Source organism: Lepisma saccharinum, chromosome 5 (assembly GCF_977018435.1).
Source record: "Lepisma saccharinum chromosome 5, izLepSacc3.1, whole genome shotgun sequence".
Taxonomy (NCBI): domain Eukaryota; kingdom Metazoa; phylum Arthropoda; class Insecta; order Zygentoma; family Lepismatidae; genus Lepisma; species Lepisma saccharinum.
The window spans coordinates 67,957,634-67,982,227 of NC_139233.1; the positions used below are offsets into that span (position 1 = coordinate 67,957,634).

Below are 24,594 nucleotides of genomic sequence, written 5' to 3' on the forward strand. Positions count from 1 at the left end.
GTCTGAATCTCTGGTTCATTCTGCGTACAATGGTATATCACTCATCTCTCTAGGTCAATTAGCCTCCGATCTACACTCATTTAATTGAAACTCTGCATTTTGCTCAAAATCGGATCGGGACCAAGGGGGTTACATGTGAAAATGGCCTTGGGACTCAAAAGGTTAAAACTAAACTTCATGCACACACCGGGATTCGAACTCGGGACCCCTGGCATCGTAGTGCGATGTGCTAACCACTCTGCCACGGGGGCTGGCTCAAATACAGGAGAACTACAGTTTAGCTTAACTAGAGCTCTTAGACTAACACAAATATACTGTTAGAACATGGAAGAATGTTCTCATCATCAGGGAATGTTTCCGATGAGAGCAATCTATGCAGTTCAAACATTGGATGCTAACGCCGACATAACCTGGCTGGTAACCAAAGAACACCTCTTTGAATAACGCTGCGAGTTTCAGATGATTATTTTGTTTGTCTACTTTCACTTGTTCCATTCATTTTAATGGAACCTTCTTCAGATTGCAAATGTACACTTATGTTGATAGTCACTACTATACTGCAGACACAAAAATGCAAGCCTCTAGGTAGCCAGGGCACTGTTGCCATGTTAGCCTGATGCTATCTCCCTTGTAATAGAATATTCTATACTTTATACTTGAAACTTCTTTATACTTCATTTTATACTTTTCTTTAAATTCTGCAGAATTTGTAACATGAATTTTCTTGAACCCCAAAAGTTTATTTTTTCTGCTAAATCAAGCCTCGCCCTTTCAACAGTTGGATATTCTCCACGATCATAAATCCTCATCAAACTCATCTAATCGGGTTATATTCATCCCTCTTTTGTAGTGTTTCCGTGGCACATGGAAGTGGGCTTCTTTTCGGCATTTTTAATGCTTGAACAGTCATTCTGCCCATGCCACATGAATCTGCAGTCAAGTTTCAAACTCATCTGAAATTAACAGTATTTGCTATTCCTGGATTATTGTTCGTATCGAAACAAAGCTACAAATGCAACAATGCCACCTGGCTCGTGGCGAAGAGGGGAGTGGGGACACGGTTGACCTTGAAGTTCGCATTTTTGTGTCCTTCAGTATAACACATTATAATGCCATTCTTACCTCTGTTGTTGTTTGTTGCCGCGATCTACCTTCCGAGTTATCTCCGTCTCTGGAGTTAGCACCTGAACCTGATTCGATGCTCACCTCAGGAGTCCCACTGCTATTTACCACCATTGAATCATTATCTTGCCCAGAACTGTTGCTTCGCTCAGTCTCGTTTGCCTGGTCGCCATCGTCCTCATCATTATTCTCCTGCGAGGAAGAAGGCTGGCCAATTTCTAGTGTAGGGCTTCCAATTGGCCTGCTCTTGCTGTGACTTGCAATCAACACTGCAGTGTCCCCCTCCGATGCTCGGCGGATTCTCTTTGTCTCGACAGGAGCTGCATCTGAGGAACTGGATGCAGAGTCTCCTCCATCCGAGTGGATGCTGCCTTTTCTCTTTCCCTTTTCGCAACCTGAACTAGCCACTGACTTCTGGCACACGGTACTCTGAAATTGACAACAAAGGAAAAATTATCAATTCCAATTTCAGTACAAAATTCCTGCTTCATGTTGAGGGAAATGATAATATAACAAAATTATAAAAGTACAAATATACTAAAGTTCCCTGCAATAGTCCAAGTTACCATTGTGAATATTTCGTGAACTTTCATTTGTATATAATGTTTCTATAGTCTTCATGTTTTGATGCTACAAACCAAAGTTTGTTTTAAGTTCACATTATGCTCAGATAGGCTAATCTAGACTGGACTTGCAATACAGAGTGGGATCTGTACCACTGTGCAATATGCCTCCACTGGAGTTCAAACCTGGAATCATTACTAATAATAACAAGCGTAGTTTGTAAAACTTCCTTTGTTTCCCTTCGTTTACCTTTGTTACCGCCACATTCTTGAAGTGGCTACAACTTGTATACTACTGCATCTTTTTGAAAAATTTAAATTCGACAAGCAAGAATGAGTAAAAAGCAACATTTTAAGCAACGTTCGACAATTAAGGATTCAGGGGGAACGCGGGGTCGAAATATGCCCTGACCACATGTTAGCACATGGCAGCAATTAACCTTTAGACAGCTGAGAATGTTTACGAAAGTAACCCCGTTCTGGTCCAGGCTTCTTGGCAGGAAGTTTAAATTCGGACACTCTTTGGAGGAAAATTGTTATAACTCTGGCACTATGGGAGCAATCTACTTCGGATAACTTTTTGTTTTCCAGCTAAAACATCACCGCATGCAACCATGTACAATTCAGAATGCTGGACCAAGGAAGGGGGGCTTGGAGGGGCACGACCCCCGAATTTCAATGGAAAAAAACAAAAATCTGGAGTTTGCCCCCTCTTCTCCCACTATTTTGGGAAGAAAGTGCAAACTTTGGTATTCTTTTCAAAGAATGGACGTTTCCAAAGAGAATGAAACATGTTTCATGTTCCTGGGTGCCATACAAGTTGAATAATAAGCCAAAATGTAAAACTGTTTTTTTTTACAAAAAATAGGTAATTTGCATATTGCTCAGAAAATTGTTATAACTTTGGCACTATGGGAGCAATCTACTTCGGATAAGTCTTATTTTGCAGCTAAAACATCAGAGCATGCAACCGTGTACAATTCAGAACGCCGAACCAAGGGGAAGGTTGGGGGGTGGTGTGCCCCCCAAATTCAAATGGGAAAAAACAAAAATCTGGAGTTTGCCCCCTCTTCCCCCACTATTTTGGAGAGAAGGTGCAAACCTTAGTATTCTTTTCAAAGAATGGACGTTTCTCAAGAGAATTATCATTTTCCTGGGTGCCATACAAGTTGAATAATGAGCCAAAATGTGAAACTCTGTTCGGAAATGTGTCATGGATATGTTGCGGAGAGAGGAGAGGCAGAGAGGGGGGGAGAGGGGGGTCATCAATGTGAATTTCCCAGGCTTGCTCCAGACCTGTGTCAGAGTTTCCACCCAAACATAAGAGAATGAAGGTCCAAAAAGCACATTCATTTCGTAATCAGCACCATGATACCATATGGTATCATCAGGCCAGTAGAGGTTAAAGTGTCATTTCTTGAAAACTATACACACCATTTCAGTTGTATTTTCTTGTTCATTAGCTTTCGTCTAAAGGTATGATATACTCGAATTACAAAACAATATATCCATTGTTACTATTATTAACAAGAGCCCTTTGAAAAAAAACTTTGTTTTCCTTTTGTTACTATGGGATAAATTGAAGATAAAAGGCTGTAACTCATCGACCATTGCATATTTTTGAACAATTTAAATTCTAAATGTAAGAATGAGTAAAAAGCAACATTTTAAGTAACATCTGACAATTAAGGGTCTAGGAAGGAAGCGGGGGCAAAGGCCCAAAGTTCAAAATTTTTCATAATTACGCAAATTTTCCGAACCCATAATTCCATTTCTTTTCAAAGTTGCAGCAAGTGCATGACATATGCTCATTCAGTGGTCTTTTGTCGTGCTTCCCTCAAAATTTGGTACATCCAGCGTCCATAGGGCCGAATCTAGAAGCGAAATTCAGGACATTGTCCCGAAGCTGGCACCACTGAGTCATTCAATATGAAATTAACACAGCCCACAACCTGACCAACTCAGATTTTCATGAAATTTGGGGAGTTAAAACTATGCATGGAACTATGAAAATTTTGAGTCTCTTGTGTCTTGTAATTGTTAAATTATTCAAGTTCAAAGTTCGCATAAATTGCCCTTTTTGAGCCCACTTAGCTATACTAAATGTGCTGTAACTCCACCAGTATTTTGCCTAGGAAGCTCAAATAAACATATTGTACAGGGAATTGAACACGCTTTCCAGTGATATATAACAATCTACCTTTGGATAAAAATATAATTTTGTCACGTGAACTTGACCTTTGACCTTGAATATCTCAAAACATGTAATCACCAAAAATCGTGAAAAAATATATATATTTGGTCCCTCATGCCATACTCTAAAACATATCAAAATATCATTCTGGAACTGCAATGGGATCAGAAGATACAAGATAATATGTGTAACTATATGACTGATAAAAGCCTCATTACATGAACTATGACGAGTCAAAAGTCCCGTAACACCCCCTACAAAATGTAAATGAGTTATCCTGGTCATGAAAGAAATAGGTTAGGCACAGGGAGATCCCTAGCTGTGTGTGTCAAGCGCAGGTCCGGCATATTGTTGACTGCCATATTGAATTCAACGCAAAAATTTCAAAGGAAAGGGGGTGATGTGATATATCAAATCAGGCTAGAATTTCACGAGAAATGAATCTGCAAAGTTTTTTCCAACGTATGTTTAGCCAGCAAAAAGTTATTACTGCATGCTTGTAACCATTTTTTCCTTTTCGAGGTGTTAAAAACAAAGCATTAGAATGCTCGTAATGTGTTAGGAACTCACAGAGATCACGCTGACATCTCGGGAGAGAAAGAAGTATATTCACACCATTGCATATGAGTTTAATCAGCGACATTAACCAAATAGTTGAATAGTGAAGAATATTGGGAAAAGTATCTCAAATAATTACGTGACACTTCCTTTGGAATGAAAAATTCTTCAGTGACAAGGCTAATTTTTCATGGTGAAGTTAATAAAAAGAATATGCAATACCTGTGATTTGATAATCTACAGTAGACAGATTCCAGCCGAATGGTTGTTGCTGGTAACCTAGTGATGTGATATAGTGTATGGAGAACGGGAATGGTTGGTCCATATTCAACAATGGAACCTTAAATGGTGAGGGCATCTTGTGTTAAGTCAACATGTTCTTTTCCTTGTTTACGGGATATGGCACTTTTCCAGAGTTTTGAAACAGGACAGTGTGTGACCACACTATGTGGACATTGTGGCAATTTCTTCACGGTAAATTTCTAGGTAGATTGATGGGCAGACAGGGATCTATTAAAAGGCCTGCACATTTCCCAGATCTAACATCTTAAGAGGACTTCTACCTTCAGAAACATTTGAAGAGAATGGTGCATGCACTAAACATCCGTAATATTGACCATCTGAGAGAAGGCATAGTTGCTGCTTGCGATGATGTTGCACCTGCTACATTGCCAAATGTTCCATTTGAGTGTGAGACGTCAACGAGTGTGCTCACAGATAATGTGCATATATCGTAAGTGAAAGCTATGCATATAACTTTTTGCTGGCTAAAGATATGTTGGAAAAACCTTCGCCACTTCATTTCTCGTGAAATTCTTGCCTGATTTGATATATCACATCACCCCCTTTCCTTTGAATTTGTTGCTTTGAATTCAATATGGTGGTCAACAATATGCCAGACCTGTGCTTGATACACACAGCTAGGGATCTCCCTGTGCCTAACCTATTTCTTTCATGACCAGGATAACTCATTTACATTTTGTAGGGGGTGTTAAGGGACTTTTGACTCGTCATAGTTCATGTAATGAGGCTTTTATCAGTCACATAGTTACACATATTATCTTGTATCTTCTGATCCCATTGCAGTCCCAGAATGATTTTTTGATATGTTTTAGAGTATGACATAAGGGACCAAATATATATATTTTTTCACGATTTTTGGTGATTACATGTTTTGAGATATTCAAGGTCAAAGGTCAAGTTCACGTGACAAAATTATATTTTTATCCAAAGGTAGATTGTTATATATCACTGGAAAGCGTGTTCAATTCCCTGTACAATATGTTTATTTGAGCTTCCTAGGCAAAATACTGGTGGAGTTACAGTACATTTAGTATAGCTAAGTGGGCTCAAAAAGGGCAATTTATGCAAACTTTGAAATTGCACATATCTGTGTTGATTTGGCATGGAATGACTCCACTGCCACGTTTTATAATGTTATTTTTTAACTCAAGAAGTATCAGTCTGATTTCAATGAAACTTTGCACAGTTGTAGGAATGTACCACCTTCACATATTACATTTTTTCATTCACTTTATCTATTTAGGAGGGCACAGGGGCATGCTGTAAGCAATTTAAAAAATCAATTTCTTCTTCTTCATTTAACACTAATTATTGGGAGTGAACAGTGTATACATTTTACCTCCGCTAAAAGCCCCGTCTTTAAGGAAACAAAAAAAAAAATCATCTGCCTTCGACAATTAGTTCTCGAGATACGATTTTTTTTTTTTGTACTTCGCAGCAAGTTTGAAAAGAACGGTTGAAAATGCACTGGTGTGAACGAAAATACAGGCACGCGAGAGATCCGGCGGCTAAAGGTAAAACAATATATACAAGCCTAACAAACGATTGCAGATACAGTCAACTCTCGATTCAACGACCTTTCACAGTTCCCGGGAAAAGGGTCCTTATTTCGAAGGGGTCGTTATTGGAATTTGCACCAATTTTCAGCTTAAAGGGAACTCAAACGGACACAAAGATGCCTAGGAGATGGTAACACCATTTATCCTGGTAGTTATACAACCTGTTATGCACAGGATGCATGTTGTGAGAAGGAAAATAGAACATGAAAAGTTTTCACAAAAGAGAATCTAAAATAATGTTACTTTGTTTCAATTGTACATAGTCGTTGCTTTTCCAGGAAATTCTTACAATTCTAGTTCATGACAAACCCGTTTGCACTGAGACCAATGGAAAGGAAAACAATCTCTCGCTTATTGCAAGCGAAACTCGAAGAATCTTGACACCAGTCAGACTGGTGCCAGCAAAAGTCAGGAGATAATCGGGCAGAATGAATGTTGGATTTTATACAGGTTTACTGGAGCATTGTCTGTTACAAGATTAACTGGTAAGATAAGATCTCTCGGGAGAAACAACACAACCTCTCTAGGTATTTTTTTATGAAGTGTTGCAGGGAACAAAGAACACGTTTTGAATGAAAGCGGTTACCGGAAGTTGTTGTCTACAAGGCCGAGAGTTGCTCACTCACGGGAAGCTGCTGAACTCTAGGTCAAGAGCTGTACAGATGGGCCAGACTTCCAGGCGCCACACATCTGTATTTTCGAACATTCCTGCAATCTTATCTCTCAAGGTGGGGTATTTATCGATGAAAGAGCTTGACCTGCCATACACATTGGCAAAGACTGCAAGTCCAGCAGTCATTTCGGGCTGCTCCCCCCCTCCCCCGCGAGTTTTCAGCAGCTCTTAGGACAAGGAAACAAGTCAAGTCGATTTAAAATAACATCCAAGCACATTCGATCTTCTCTTCTTGCGTATCCAAGAGCAAGCGTGGCAAAACAAGCCTGGCACGTTGGGTAGAGGCCGTCGGGTGCGGGGTAACATTGGTGCACTTGAGGGAGGGGAGGGCAAAGGTCAAGTGCTATTGGATATCACTCAAGCATGGTGTGGTGGTATCTATTTTTAGTTCAGACCCAATTGTGAGCGGTAGAGCGCTCGTAAAGGCAATGAGTGGAGGAAAAAACAAAGCATTTTTCGGCCGATTTCCTTCAATTTTTCAACTTTTTTTTCCCAAATTTTTCTAATTTTTTTCTAAATTTTTCACGGTTTCCGGGAGGGTCGTTATACCCGAGGTCGTAGAATCGAGAGTTGACTGTATAACAATATAGTTTTGTTTTGTTTTTCTTTTGCAATTAGTTAACAATGAAAAAGATCCTATTTTCTTCCCATGACCAAAATATGGAAAAACCTTAATCACATTAAACATCCCACTCCCAACATTGATCTCCAGTCATCTTGCTCATCCAAGAATAGAAATAGTATTCAGAGTGATTTTGATTTATAAAAAAATGAAACTGGAATTGTGAAGGAGGAGAAAGATAAAATGATTTCATAAACATATATTCAAAATAATAAAAAATATGAGTGTGTCTAAAGTTTTAGAATGAACAAAAGTCTCTTGAATTGTTGTTTTAAGCACACTTTAAGCACAGAAAGGCAAATCGGGACTGGACCTACAGTTTAAAGTGGGACCCAAACCACTATGAACTCGGGACCCATTGATTACAACTTACTAAAGCCTCTTGTACAGATAAACCATTAGCATTCTCACTTTGTTGCAAGTGGTTCTGGGTTCAATACCTGGTGGGAGATCTAAAATTTCAGTGTTGACCCAGGACTGTGAGGACAATTCGGAAGCTACTTGAAAACTATAGCAGCACACTTCAGTTTCAAAACACAAAAAACAGCGGTGATGGGACATGTTCATGACCATAACAATGACCATTTGTTACTGAATGAGACGTGGTTTGACATATTTTGGGCCTCAAATGGTTGCTAATAAACTGTTACACAAAATGACATACTTAAAATTAGAAGTTTAAGGACTTCTAGACTTCTATTTAGTTAATTTTTGAAAAAGTTTTATTCTTATGCATAATTGTTTGTTAATTTTCATTTGATTTGGTTTATTTTACTTTGCATTTCTGTCACTTTAGATGAGCAATGATATGATGAAATTGATGAAGGGATACTCACAAAGAACATGCATGCCCAGGCTGGGATTCGAACCCAGCATGCCTCGTAGCATGCTGTGCTAACCACTCTGCCATGGAGGCTGGCTAATGTTTGTTAAACATATATGTAATGTTGAAATGTATTACCAATGATCTTTTGACAAAATGCACATTTGCAGTAATGAAATGTCGAGAATATATAGAAGTTATACCACACAAGGAACATGTTTCCGCACACAAACATCAATTCACACACAGGAGACATGCACATAGTAGAAAATATTTGGTCTAACATGTTGACCTTCGCATTCTTGTCAAATGCTGACCTTCTGAGAAGAAACTTTGTGTGGCAGCACCAATACAGAGTGAGCTTCACATTGTGAATAAGCCAGGCAGATTGAGGATATGCTACATTATCTGAAACATTACATTTTAGTATTGATAAACAAAATGACAATTCCTTCTACAACTTACCTCTGTTTCTACAGCAGAGTTGGTGTCTCCCTCATCTATTCCTGAGCAACTGCTTTGGCCTGCATTAAATTGATCTTCATTGTTGGCAGATATTCGAACATACCAGGGTTTAACTGACTCCTCATTTTTGTTACTGTAATAGATATTTAAGTAGAAAGGTGAACCAGTAAGTTAACATAAAAATTACAAAAAAAAATATACCGTGGCACTCAACACAGTGCACAAAACAAATCTGCCCACAATGCAAGACCTGTTACTGCTTCGTATACCACCCTGTATCTATGTATTCATACACATATGTGTGTGTTATTGATTGATTGAGTTTATTTTACTTCGCATTTTGTGCCTCTTGGCTAATTTGCGAAGATGGGATGAGTGATGAAATTGATTAATGGACGTTCACAAACAACCAAGCCCAAGCTGGATTCGAACCCGGGACCCTTGGCATCGCAGTGCAATGTGCTAACCACTCGGCCACAGGGTCTGGCGTATGTGTGTGTTAGAATTGGTTTTGAAGTCACTATATGCACAGAAAGGGTAATTGGGATGGCACCTACAGTTTAAAGTGGGATCAAAGCCACTATGTGCTCTCTCCAGGTATCGAACACAAGACCCCTTGATTATGAGGCAATGACATTACTACTGTGCCATCGAGGAATCCCATATGTGTGTTTGTTTGTGTGTTTTATTGTACTATTAAAATCCAACTTTCATTGAAATATAAAAGACAGCTGCAACTGTAAGTACTTCCTTTGTAAATAATGTAAAATATACGAGACAAATAAAGCTAAAGCATATCTTGCTTGCTTGATCACATGCTTGCAGAATAATTCTCCCTGTGTGCGACTCAGAAAAACAATCCTGTTCTTTTTAACATATATTTCTGAATCTGAACTGCTACCAGTTTCAAACTGGTACAACCATAAATCCCTATCAATACCAATATTTAAAAATATACCATTCAAAGCAGACTAACTTTACCACAGATCTAATCAAAGTTCTAGCATTTCTACTTGAGTAAGCCTGATTATTGAACAAATAAACACTATGTCATTTTCAGCCAATAAACCTAATTCATAATTAAGTTCTAACCTGTTCATGACAGAATATGTACTTGCTAAAAGTTGAAAATTGGAACTTCACAAAGAGATAAAATTAATAATTTGATTGCACTTTGATAAAACTGTGTAAATGTAAATCTTACTTTGATTTACTACCTGCTTCTCAGTGTCTGAAAATACAAAGAAGTTTGTGAAACATTGCTTTTTATTTGTTTTGATATGTGCTTTTTGTTTATGTTTATACAAAATAAATACAATTTAAATAAATTCAGTTGTAGTTTGAATGGAGGGGTCTGTGAAATTGTGGTTAGCTTGAATTTTGGAGTTGGATTCAAAAGTTGTTGTGTGACCTAGTTTCAAGACAAGGAGTATGGTTGCACTCGTGACTGTACATAAGCTCTCTACCAGTGCTTGAAGTCAAGAGGTGGTAATGTGTAGAAAATTGCTACCTGATAGAAGATTTCATGATGGGATGCGATAAACGTGGTTTCAGTATTACCTATGTGAAATTTCGTATTTCCGTGTTGAACAATAGTTTTTTTCGGATTAATTATGAAGACTCACTGCCTTCATTCACTAAGGGTACAGCGTTTGGAGCGGAGATGGTAGCACGACACTTCTTTGTTACTTCCCAGTCAGTAATAGTTGCATTTTCTTCTGTTTGGCGGTGCTGGTGTGTATTTCCTTTCCTAGCTTGCTACATCTGCTGTGCTTTCTGCTTTCCGTTGTCAGGTGACGTTGGGGGACTGGGCTGTGTGCTGCATTGTATTGCTCGGTGTGGTGTAGTTCCTGTTCTTCTCATGGTTGGAGGGGGTCGAGCGGGCACACTGCATCTTTTCTTTTTGAGGTCCTGGATGTTTCGGAGGATGAGGTGCCAAGTTGGGTGTGCCTGTCCATTGTCCAGGTTCAGCGCTGGTTTCTGTTGAATGATAGTATGGGTTTCTTTGATGATGTTTTCTATGATAAGAGTCGGTTGGGTGAAGTATGGATGTGGAGGAGATGGCGTGGATTGTGGAGCGGAGGTGTTGTGAAAGGTGATCCTTTGTCTTTTTTGGAATCTTTTACATGTTGCTCGATCCATTCTTTGAACAGTGCGGATGGTTCTGCCAATGTAGCTGTTGTGACATTGGTATGTGGCCTTGTAGACAACAAGGGGATGCAAGTTTGGGTAGGTAGTATCTCTTGAAGGGGATGCAAGTTTGGGTAGGCAGTATCTCTTGAAGTTGACGCAAGCCAGGAAAACACACACCAGTGCCACCAAATGGGAGAAAATGCAACTACCACCGCCTGGGAACTAACAAAGAAGTGACGTGTTACATCTCCGCTTCAAATCCGTAACTTTAGTGAATGAAGGCAGTGAGTCTTCGAAATTAATCAGAAATAACTATTAAACTGTGCAACACGGAAATACGAGATTTCTCATAGCTGATAGAAGATATTAGAATAATGGCCACTGGTGTAACAATGACAGTGTGATCCTAAGATTAGAGGGCAATGGATGTTTGCCTCACGTAGAAGCCACCAAAGGCACTTTATTAATTATTTATTTAGTCTTCTTTTACATGGCGAAGTTAAGGCTGTGGAGCCTTTTCTTCCACTTGACCATGTTTACAAAAAAATTTGAATGTGGAATAATTAAAATATTGAAAAAAGAAAGAAAAAAAACAAATATATAAAAATTACAGAGAAATAAAAAATACAACAAAAAATACATATAAGAATGGTAATCTAACCTACAGATACGGGCACACACACTCACAAATACATATTTTTGCCCTTACACGTACAAGCAAATACATAACATTACACTTACCTAAACACAGTCCAAAACGGTATACTTTGACGATAATTCATCTTAACTATTACGTTAAATCATTTTTGTGCCTTATGTCCTATCATTCTCTGCACCCGCCACATTATTAGGGAAGTCAAACATTTAATTTTCATTATATAATTTGTAACTTTAACAATTTTTTGAACGTCACAAATGAGGAAGAGACATGAATTTTAGGTGGCAACTTGTTCCAAAGGCCTGCTGAGGTAACAGTAGAAGAATTTGCATAAAAATTGGATTTGTGGAGTGGAATGGAATGGAATGGAGAGCAGAGACCTTTCGCGCGATCTGGTGTTGCGGCTGTGAAAGTCTTAAAGATGTTGAAATCAGTTATAGAGATATTGCGGGTCTTTTATTTGGAGGATTTTGTACAGTAAAATTAACTTATGAAAATTACGTTTATCGCTTAATTTAAGCGACTCGACCTTTGCAAAGTACGATGATGTCAAATGCTCTGAATATTGGCATTTTGGATTCGCTGCAGTCGTTTAGCTTATTCGTGATTGACATCCATGAAAGCAATGTCGCAATAGTCAACAATGGGAAAGACAAGAGCCTGCACCAGTTTAATTTTTATGCGTTCAGGGAGGAAGTCTTTGAGCCAATAGAGTGAATGCAATGCACCGAAAGCTCTTCTAGATACCAAGTTAACGTGCTCTGCCCAGGTGAGATGGTGGTTGAGTATCACACCCAGATTCTTAACAGTAGTGGAGAAGGGCAGATGCGTATCATTTACATTAAGTTTAGGAAGGCTAGATTTATCTATTTTGCTAAAAATTCTAGGCGAACCTACAAGAATACACTAGGTTTTAGTCAGGTTTAGATGTAAGCCATGGTGTGCAGACCGAGTACTTATTTGTTTAAGGTCATTGTTCACAATTTCTATTGCATGCAGTATTTCTTGCGGGGGGAAAGAGAAATATAACTGAAAATCGTCGGCATAGATATGGTATTTACAGCCGTTAAGCACCATCGGGAGGTTGTTTATATACAGAGCAAATAAGAGGGGGCCGAGTACGGTTCCTTGAGGGACACCACATGGAATGTTTTTCCACGAACATTTTCCACATAGGTCAACAACACATTGTTGACGTTCTTGTAGATAGGAGCAGAACCAATTAACCGCGGAGTAGGAAAAATTGAATAACGATGATAATTTAGTGACTAAAATTTTATGATCAATGGTTTCAAAAGCTTTTGTAAAGTCTAGAAGGACCAGAATCCTAAGTTGTTTATTGTCCAAAGCTAGCCTCATGTCATCGGTTACATTGACAAGAGCCGTGCAAGTGCTGCGGTTACTTCAAAAGCCAGACTGAAAAGGATCTATTAAGTTATTTCACGTTAGAAAGTCCCAAGATTGATCGCTAATGACATGCTCTAGCGCTTTAGACAAGGCTGGGAGGATGCCGATTGGTTGGTAATCGTTGAAGTTTATTATGTTGTTTGTGTTAGGTATATAGCATACCAGAGCAAGTTCCCAAGACGAGGGAAATGCACCGGTAATTAATTTTGGAGCAGTTGTAGAGTGTGTTTCAATGTTACGAAGGGGGAGGATGTAAATACAGTTGGAGGTATGGCAGATTCCCCTTGGGAAGAAGGTAAAGGTACTACTGTCAGATTAAAAATTATATATACTAGAGTTTGGACTCCAATTAAAAATTAGCCAGTAGACCTAAATAAAAACGAGTTAACCTACGCTAACCAAATTGTTTTTCGAGTAGGCCTTCTATTCTTTTATTGTCATGAGAACAAGAAAATGTGTTTTTTTGTTTAGCAATTCTATACATAAAAAACAGGTGGTATGTTTGTGATGAAATTTTAGAACGATGGAGGCAGGAAGGTTTTAAACACAATTCCTAATTTTAAGGTTTTTAAAATTTGTCAAAAAAACAGTTCTTATCAATTTTGCGAAACAACTTTTTCTTAGTACTGGGTACTGGGTACAATATTGGTCTTGTTTTGAAGCACTTTGCATCTGTTTTTAAAATGCATCATCATTGATAATTCACATCATGAAACTGATTTAAAACAGATTTTTATTGAACGGAGTAAAGATGTACATGGAACGTGGCAACATTGTATGCACCGACCAGCAGTGATAGCCTGCAGTTGCAACTGTTCAACGGACATTGCTGTGTGCAGTGTTGCAACGTTCCACATACATCTTTACTCCATTGAATAAAAATCTGTATAAAATGTTTCACAATGTGAATTGACAATGATAATGGATTTTAAAAACAGATGCAAAGAGCTTCAAAACAAGATCAATATTGTGTTTTTAGGACTATCCAATACTGAGAAAAATTTGTTTCAAAAAATTGATAAGAACTGTTTTTTGACAAATTTTAAAAATCTGAAAATTAGTAATTCTGCCTGCCCCGTACTAAAATTTCATTACCATCGGACAACCCTTATTTATTTATAGAATTTCAAAGAGTGATCGTTGCAAAGCTCAAAAAAACTTTTTTTTTGTTCTCACAACTATAAAAAGCACAAAGCATACTCAAAAAAAAATTGTTTAGCATAGAACCTTTTGAGTCCCAAGGCCATTTTCACATGTAACCCCCTTGGTCCCGAGCCGATTTTGAGCAAAATGCAGAGTTTCAATTAATTGAGTGTAGATCGGAGGCTAATTGCCCTAGAGAGATGAGTGATATACCATTGTACGCGGAATGAACCAGAGATTCAGACTATATGAAATTTAAGCAAATTCGGCATATATGTGGCGGTGGGGAGGGGGCTAACTCTCAAAATTCCAAAATTTCGGGGAAAAAAATGCCCCCCACCCCCAAGAAAAAATACATGACAGTGTCGACATGCACATGGAAATGATCGCTGACATGTAAGGAACACACAAATATTTGCATTATTATCATATGGCCAAAGTAACGTGAGTTCTACCCCAAAAATGAATGGTTGGCCCGCCACTGATTCAAGCTTCAAAATGCAGTGGTACCTTGAAATGGCTTTAGCTCAGACTATTTGCCGTGGAGATATGAACGATATACCGTTGTACGCAGAATGAATCACAGATTCAGACGATACATAATTTATGCACATTCAGCGTACTTATGGAGTGGGAAAGGGGGGAAATCCCCTGAAAAATATATTTTTTTAAAGAAAATAAGGGGTTTCTCCCCCCTCCCCGAAAAAAAGGATATGAAAAGTTCAAAATGCACATAGAAATTATCGCTGGCATGTAAGAAACAGAAAAATATTTTCATTTTTGTCATATGACCCATATTACAAGAGTTGTACCCCTGAAACAAAAGGCTTGTATGCCACTGTCTCAAGCTTCGGAATTGAGCGAACTGCAGTGTTACATTGAAATGACTATAGCTCAGAAACTAAATGCCCTAGAGATATGAAAGATACCGTTGTACGTAGAATGAATCACAGATTCAGACGATATATAATTTATGCACATTCGGCGTACATATGGAGGGGGAAAGGGGGGAAATTCCCTTAAAAATACTTTTCTTAAAAAAATTGTGTTCTTGTGGACACTTGTGCTAAAAAACAAAGGTTTCCTTCAGCGCGCTTCAAAATTCCATTCTCACAATGCAGATTCAACAACCTGTCTTCCCCCTCCCCCACCCCCTGCTTGCGCCCTCACGGAAAACCTTCATTTTGACATCGGATACTGATAAACAAGCTTCCTTCGAATGCAGTTAACAGGCAGGAGTGAAAAGCATTGCTTTAGAACAACAAAGCCAGTCTTCCTTTGTCGGCAAAAATTTTCCCTTGAAAAGAGACTCAAAAGAGAAGTCCCTTTTCCCGCGTTTTCCCCTCCATTTACATGAAGAAAAAAAAGGTGCAAGAAACATTTCTGTTAAATACATGTGTTAGGAACAATATATATATATATAAATAAAAATCGAAATTCTAACCAAAAATAGAAAAGTTATAACGTAAAAACTACGACCTTGACACAGCGTCTCGATCGAGACGCTTGGGACCGTGAGGGTTACATTTGGGTTTGATCGAGACACTTGGGACACAAAAGGTTAACGCAGAATTGAATAAGTTAAATTTTGATGTAACTCATTTTTATGTAGGTATACTGGTTAATTAAACAACAATATAAGGCCATGGATGTTCCCAAGGTAAAATATTCCGGAGGTAAAATAGTCCCCCGTTCGGATCTCCGGGTGGGGACTACTTTGGGAGGTCTCTGGACTAAGGATAAGATCTACGTTAGGAAGAAGGATATTAAATTAGGCACCTGGAATGTTCTGAGCCTTTACCGGCCTGGGGCATTTCAGTGTACAGTTAATGAGATAGTTAAATATAAATTAGATGTAGTAGCTGTCCAGGAAGTTAGGTGGCCAGGAGAAGGGAATTGTAAAACTAAAAATTATACTTTTTTCTATGGTGGTACTGAAAATCATAATTTTGGAACAGGCTTTTTCATAAATAATAGAATTATATCGGCTCTTAAAACAGTAGAATTTATTAATGATAGGATATCATATGCAGTTTTACAGGGTAGGTGGTGTAAAATTATTTTAATAAACATACATGCACCAACGGAAGATAAAGATGATAATACTAAAGATGATTTTTATGCAGAGTTAGAACAGGTCTTTGATAAATTTTCTCAGTATGATATGAAAATTCTGTTAGGTGACTGTAATGCACAAATTGGCAAAGAAGAGACATTTAAACCCACGATTGGTAAAGAAAGTCTTCATGAATTAAGTAATGATAATGGTATAAGATTGATTACTTTTGCAACCTCAAAGAATTTAATTGTGAAAAGTACCACTTTTAAACATAAAGATATCCATAAATATACCTGGTCTTCTCCAGATGGTAAAACTCACCATCAGATAGATCATATTCTCATTGATAAGAGAAGGCATACTAGTATAATTGACGTTCGTACACATAGAGGTGCTGACTGTGCTAGTGACCATTATTTAGTAATTGCTAAATTAAGAGAAAGACTCTCAGTGATAAATCATAAGCAACAAAATCTAAAAGTTCTAAAATTTGATACAGGAAAGTTTACTGATGAAAGAATTAAGAAAGATTACCAAATTAAACTGTCAAATAGATTTGATGTTTTGCAGGATTTAAATGATGATGAAAATATAAATGAAACAGACGTAAATAAGAATTGGGAGCACATACGTAATGCAATAGAATCAGCAGCTAAAGAAAGTATAGGATACCATGAACCGAGAAAAAGTAAGCCATGGTTTGATAATGAATGTCATAATCTAATAGAAATAAGAAATCAGGCTAGACTTAGGTGGTTAAATAACTCTGATGATACAAATCTAAACAATTATAATAGAATAAAGCGAGAAGTTAACCGCACGTTTAGAAGTAAAAAAAGAGATTACTTGAAAACCAAAATTAACGAAATTGAAACAAACAGCAAAAATAAAAATATCAGAGATTTATATAAAGGTGTAAATGAATTTAGAAAGGGGTGGCAACCTAAAGTAAACTTGATAAAAGATAAAGACGGTGATTTTCTAGCTGACCCAAGTGATATTCTAAATAGATGGAAGAACTACTTTAATGACCTTTTAAATGTCCATGTAGGAGATAAATCAGAAGTGAATGAAGTACACACAGCAGAACCTTTAGTTCCAGAACCCAACTTGACTGAAGTTAAAGATGCTATTAAAAGGCTAAAGAATAACAAAGCACCTGGCATTGATTTAATACCAGCTGAGTTAATTAAATATGGTGGAAATTCATTAATGTATCAAATTCATAAATTAATCTGTTTAATATGGAATAAAGAAGAAATCCCTCAACAGTGGAAAGAATCCATAATTGTTCCTGTGTTTAAAAAAGGTGATAAAATGAACTGCAATAATTACCGTGGAATTTCTCTACTCTCAACAACATATAAAATATTATCTAACATTCTTTTAACAAGACTAACCCCATATGCTAATGAAATTATAGGTGATTATCAATGTGGATTTAAACGTAACAGATCAACTACAGATCAAATTTTTCACATCAGACAGACACTTGAAAAAAAAAGTGGGAATATAATCAAAATGTCCATCAGCTATTCATTGATTTCAAAAAAGCATATGATTCAGTCAAAAGAGATAAACTATATAATATATTAGTTGAGTTTGGAATACCTAAGAAGCTTGTTAGTATGATAAAAGTATGCACCAGTGAAACAGAAAGTAAAATTCGTGTGGGTATTAATATGTCTGACAAATTTACAATTCATGATGGGTTAAAACAAGGAGATGCATTATCTCCATTGCTCTTTAATTTTGCCTTAGAATATGCTGTTAGGAAGGTAAAAGAAACTAAAGAAGGACTAAAATTAAATGGTGTGACTCAGTTGTTAGCATATGCAGATGATGTAGACTTACTGGGGGATGATGTGAATACAATTAAGAATAATGCTAAAATATTTTTCAAAACTGCTAAAGAGATAGGTTTGGAAGTTAACAAAGAGAAAACTAAATATATGCTTACAGGCCGAAACCAAGTGTTAGGTAATAATCAAAATCTAATTATTGATAACAACTCGTTTGAACCAGATTCCAAATTCAAATACTTAGGAGTAATATTAACAAATGAAAATTATATTAAAGAGGAAATAAAAAGTAGGCTTAATTCAGGAAATGCATGTTACTTCTCTCTTCATAAACTTTTGTCTTCTCGTTTAATATCTAAGAAACTGAAAGTTAAAATATACAAAACAGTAATTTTGCCTGTAGTATTATATGCATGTGAAACTTGGTCCCTTACATTGAAAGAGGAACATAAATTGAGAGTATTTGAAAATAAGATCCTTAGGAAAATATTTGGACCTAAAAGGGATGAGGAGACAGGTGAGTGGAGAAGGTTACATAATTTAGAACTACATAATTTGTATTCATGTCCAGATATTATTAGAATAATTAAATCAAGAAGACTTAGGTGGGCAGGCCATGTGGCACGAATGGGAGAGGAGAGAGGAGTTTACAGGATTCTTGTTGGGAAACCTGATGGTAAGAGACCTGTAGGAAGGCCAAGACGAAGATGGAGGGACAACGTTGAGATGGACCTAAGGGAAATCGGTAGGGATGGAAAAGAGTATATAGAACTTGCTCAAAATAGGGAAACATGGAAGGCCTGTGTTGCTGCAGCCATGAACCTTCGGGTTTAAGAAGGCTAGAGAGTTAGTTAGTTTTAGTTAGTTAGTTAGTTATACTGGTTAATTTTTAATTGGAGTCCAAACTCCTGTATCTATAATTTTTAATTAGACAGTAGTAGTATTGTGAATCTGGAGGGTGGGACAGGTAATAGGATTACGTAGGTTCTTGCCCCTTTGGAGATGGTAGGTGTGGTGGGACGGTGTGTTATGGACCAAAATGTTTCTGAGATTGTATGAGGGGAGGTATATGCTTGTAAACTTACAATTTAGTGAAAAGGTATGTGAAAATCATGTCTCACCCAGGTATCTATAATGGATCTTTGACAATTTCTGCCATTGTTCTACCAGTGAGCTACTAAGCCAACCTTTCTGGGTGGTTATTCTAACACCAAGATAAAAGTCAAGTAACATTTGAAGTTTTCTAGGTGAATTTTGCACTTTCTAGCTAAAAATAACAACTATTTAATCATTAAAATTATTTGCTACTATTTTACACTACATATTTACGAACAGTTCCTTGTACATCTTACACAGTGTGTAAATACTTTATGAAAAATAGCACAGATGAATGTCACAAGAGGTTCATCATCATTATTATTATTATTATTATTTCATCATCATTATTATTACAAGTGCAAAAAGTTCATTTTTAACATTATATTTACATTACAAAATTACATTAACATTCAGCTGGGGCAATCAAATTCCTTTCTGTGTCCACTAGATACTGTAAATCACTGTTCTTCAAATAATTTTAACATTAAAGAAATAATGACTGGTTCATGTTTGGTTTTCATTTTCTACTAGAAACAACTCTTGGATCAGTTTAGCAATATTCTCTTCTTCCATGAAAAGAAAGTAAAATAACTGAAAATTTTACATTAGAATCTTCATGAAGTTTCATTGGATTTAGTTTACTATTTGTTGCAATTTTTCATGCAGAATTCACGTTCTTGGAAATACAATTCCTGATGCCAATAATTCACGCAGAATTTAAGGACTTCATGGTTAGTAGAAATCCTGAATTTCCACAATTTCAGCCTCTGTGTAAGTTTATAAAGTCCATTGAGATGCAATTTGATAGCCTTGAACATGTGAACATTAATGCCCTCTTCATGCAATAGAAAGAACTATTCAAAAGAACAATGGTAAAGTACAGAATGCGAGATTTGATTCCTTGTTCAGTATGCATGGTTTGTACAATGATGAAAAGTCATATTTTTCTCTTAAAGATAATGTTAATACACAAGCTGTCCATTTATCTTTAGTTAGAAACAGAAAACATTATTTTTGTATTTGTTTACTTATTGGTAACTTTTTCAGTTCTATATTGCATTCTTATCAGTTTTTAAAGTTCCATTAATGCATCTTGTTCTTCATGGTTGTTTCATGCATTTGAGTCTTACTTGCTTCTTCCTAAGTCCTACAATGTAAAATTCATCTAGAACACCAAAGACTTAATACTGTAAGCTTTGGAAAATAAAAAGTAAAATGGTATTTCCCCCTTAGCATCCACAGCTCAAACTGCCAAACATCAGGCTGCGTCGAATTAATGAACTAACTTCACAAATACAGGACACTTTAGTCATTAGTCAATAATTTGTGGTGTGGACATGGAGGAGTCTGCCAGCTGGCGAAAAACTTAAGCCCAATAATCATATGAAAGCATGGCCACCATGGTTGGATTTTGATATCACACAGGTCATAAAGGAGTGTTTTGCTGAAGGATCCAGGTTACAACTGCTGTGGAGATTGTCTTGGAAGGAGATAGTGGAAACAGTGGCATACACAAGTCAACACATTTGCTCCTTTACATGCAATATAGAAGTTTTAAAACAAATGAACACCTATATACCTTCCTCCTCCTCTGATGTTGATGATGCAAAACTGGCAGAATGCTGAAATTGTAAGATTTTCATCATAATGGTTTATTTGGTTCCTGGTTATCCAGCATGCTCTATTTTGGTGAGTAAATCTATTATTCAGCAAATAGATAAATTTAGCACATTACGTGGCTCTAAGATTAAAGAAACATTACCTTTGGATGTTCCTCTGACTGCTGGTATTTGTTAGCGCATATCTCTTAATTCCTCTTGAACAAGCCAACAGCCTAGGTTTGCGAAGATAAAACCTTCGAGTCAACCGCAACTTCAGCTGACTGTAACTACTGGGTTTGTTGGCAGCTTGATCTCTGGAAGTGCCTGGTGAGAAACAAGCAGACTTTGAAGCACACGGGCAGGAAGGAGGTAGATGCCTTTTCAATTTAGAACTATGATCGGAGGAACATGATTTTTCATCACTGGCCTGCGTAGATTGTTGGCTTTCGTCCCTGAGCTGATTTTCGACTGCTGATGTGTTACCAGCAGGCTGCGATATGTTTTCACTAACGTCTGGCAGCAACAGTGCTGTCGCCGTTATTCCATCGCTTTCTTCTTGTTGCTCACTCTGACTTGGGGCCACTTCGGCACATGCATTATCACAGTCTGCAGTTTCTTGCAAAGATTCAGCCTTAGCTGGTGCACAAGAGCTTGTGCTGGGTGCATTAGGCCCACCGCTGCCATCTTGTGCCGCATCATCACAATTAGCACCACCACTTGATGATTCACTAACACCAGCTTGTGTAACACCATTTGCAACACTTTCACGTACACTACTTGCTAGCGGAGCACTTGGCTCTTGACTCGAATTCGAAGCTCCCTCTTCCTCACTCCCGCTAATCCTTGCCAGTTCTAGCATCTCACTAACACTCATTTGCACTATGTTAGACATGCTTCTGTCTTCCGTAATTTCGGAGCGAACATTCTGCTGACCATCCTGCAGCTCGGTTTCCGAAGGCAACTGAGGTTGCAACCTCCCCCTTCGTGAGTTTGTCAATGCATTGGTGCTGTCTCTAACAGCCGCATGAAGAGACCGGATTTGACGTTGCAAATCCTCCCACATTCTTCGAATCTGCTGGAGTTGCAGAATTTCCAAGCGAGCCCTCAAAGATAGAAGTTAAACACAGGTGTTACAACAACAAAACTGATATCTTGCATCAGAGTAACTTTACCAAAATACAATCTTGACCATTTTCAGTGACCCACTTAATCAACAAGGCTGTCTTGTTACTTCATTTAATGAAAACAATTTGGCATACTTGAAATACTGTAAAAAATGCAAATGAAGTGTGTCAGAAATACTAATAAAATACGTGATTCTTATTATAATGTTTGCCTTTTGTAAAAATTCTTCCCAGATGTCAGCATTACAATTCTTATTAAACTATATAAAAACTACATAAAGGCCTTTTGTATTTATGGATGGTTGCACAATAATTATTGAATGCAGGTACAATACACTTTTGATTTCTACCATTGTTTGGGTTGCTTGGCTTAAGATTTTACCATGAAATCCAACACCACAATACTAAATTTCATGTGTTATTGAGCTGTAGAAATAAAACTGGGCAAGTACTGAGAATTGCTTCAACAATAGAAAACTAGGTGCTCCTAAATGCTGGCCTGCACCAGCAATATTGTTATTGAAAATTCCTACTTTCAGAAAAACACTACAAGATTTCAAATTCTACAAAATTACATTAAGCAGTTACATTTTTTAAAATTCTTTCTAGAGCATTCATGTGAATCTTTATGTGGAGATGCAGAAAACTAACTCATTGTACACATCTCTATCAATTAAAAGCAATGAAATTTGAGATTACACAGCTTTTTCTAAACACACTGTACAACACTGAGTGGCCACAAGAATTTAAAGAAAATTACTCAAAAATAACTAATCCCTGCACTTGAATTTGAAATTTTCAATATAATATTCAAATTTTTCATCTTGTTTATACAGATCAGAATTCCAGTCACCAATAAATGGCAATATGCACTAAGAAAACTAAGACTGCACATTTGTTGCTCGCGATAGCTAAGTTTAAACAATAATAAGCATGCAGATGCCAACTGCAAAACACTGGACAGGATTGTAAAAATGTTGGTTTGCTAATTAATTAGTGAAAGTACAACAAATATGTTCATTCCAGAATGAGACATCTTAAAAAGTATTCAGAATAACCTTAAATGGTTACAGTGATCAAGTATCATTATCACTGAGAATAAGCATGAGCCCAGTATCAATACTGGTGAGAATCAGTATCACTGAATCATAATCAAGGAGAATATGAAAATCAGTATTGGTAAGAATCGGTATCTGTATCGGTTCAGCTCATGTTATGTTTCAGTTTGTGAAGCAGGAAAGCAACCTACGTAACTTACCTACACAAACGCTGCATATTATCTATATGCCTACTCAGAAGTTGGATTCCAAATCTTACTCCTAAATCAGAGTTTGTGTCTATCCTTTCACTGGTCTGGGAACTTTCTGTAGGAGCAACTGGCTGCTCTGATGGTCGCTCCTGTCGCTCATTCCTATGCACCCATGCGGCTCGGGGTTGGAATGCTGAAGGTTCCGAGGTAGACAGCCTCGATGATCTGTCAGGTGGTCGGGGTAAATCACACTGGGATCGTATGTGAAAGCCTGTTAAGGCTCCATTTTGGTTTGCATCTGAAGACTCAGCATTGCCTGACTGAGGAGCCTGTGATGATCTTTGGCTTGCTTCATCCTGTAGAAATGATATCACATATTAAGAAGGTTAAGGATTAACATTCAATTGTCTAAATGGTATTGGAAGTTGAAATTTAATAAAAAAAACTGCTTTTCTAAACTTTTGTCTTCTTCTTCTACTTGATAAAGTAAAATAGGTTTCTATGACCAGAGCATCATCTGAACTGAATAAAATTAGGTATGACTCATTACTATATTGTTATCAGTTTCAGAGATAAAAATTTTGGAAAAATGCCTTTATGTTGTTACTTTTTTTTGTATATACGAGGCATATTGCTTTACTTGTGAAAACATTTTCTTTCTCCAAAAGTAAGAACAACACCATGCCTGTAACTTTTGCAATGGGAGTGGGAAAAATGTTAGTACCATTTTCAACCACCCACCTGCGGTGGGACAACCAAAGTTGTAATTTCATAAATAAAATAGAACAGAAAAGCCTACTCTTCTTTCGAACTTTCGTTTTCTTCTTCTGTTTGATAAAGCAAAATAGATTTCTATGACCATGAGATTATAGCCTCATATGTACTAAACAAAAAAAGGCATGTCCCATTACTATGTTGTTGTTAGTTTCCAAGACAAACTTTATTATAAGCAGTACAGAATTTCAAAGTTTCCGCTCTACCGCTCGCAAGGGGGTCTGATCTATAAATAGACACCATCACACCAAGCTTGAGTGATATCCAAGAGCACTTGACCTCTACCCTACCCTTCCCCAAGTGTGCCAATGTTACCCTGCTCCGACGGCCGCTACCAACGCACTAGGCTTGTTTTGCCATTGTGAGATTTCGCTTGCTCTTGGATACGCGAGAAAAGAAGATCGAATGTGAATGTGCTTGGATGTTATTTTAAATCGACCTTGCTTCCTTGTCCTAAGAGCTGTTGACCATTGGATGGGGGGAGGGGGGAACAGCCTGAAATGACTGTGCTGGACTTGCAGTCTTTGACTATGTATGGCAGGTCAAGCTCTTTCATCGAAAAATACACCACCTTGAGAAATTAGAGATAAGATCGCAGTAATGTTCCAAAATACAGATGCATGGTGTCTGGAAATCTAGACGATCTGACCTAGAGTTTAGCAGG

General features: G+C 37.4%; 1 protein-coding gene across 2 annotated transcripts in view; it reads right to left on the reverse strand.

The window, feature by feature from the left end:
• LOC145987860 (uncharacterized) overlaps window positions 1-24,594 on the reverse strand; it is a 116,589-nt gene that overhangs the window by 55,353 nt on the left and 36,642 nt on the right. The window contains exons 8-11 of one of the 2 annotated variants that reach the window (XM_083122617.1): window positions 23,166-23,512; window positions 20,945-21,886; window positions 8,883-9,015; window positions 1,123-1,551 (exon numbers count right to left, since the gene is read on the reverse strand). In XM_083122617.1, the coding sequence (XP_082978743.1) occupies window positions 1,123-1,551; window positions 8,883-9,015; window positions 20,945-21,886; window positions 23,166-23,512 (1,851 nt within the window). The remainder of the gene's footprint in view (window positions 1-1,122; window positions 1,552-8,882; window positions 9,016-20,944; window positions 21,887-23,165; window positions 23,513-24,594) is intronic. The other variant, XM_083122618.1, reaches the window with a different exon arrangement.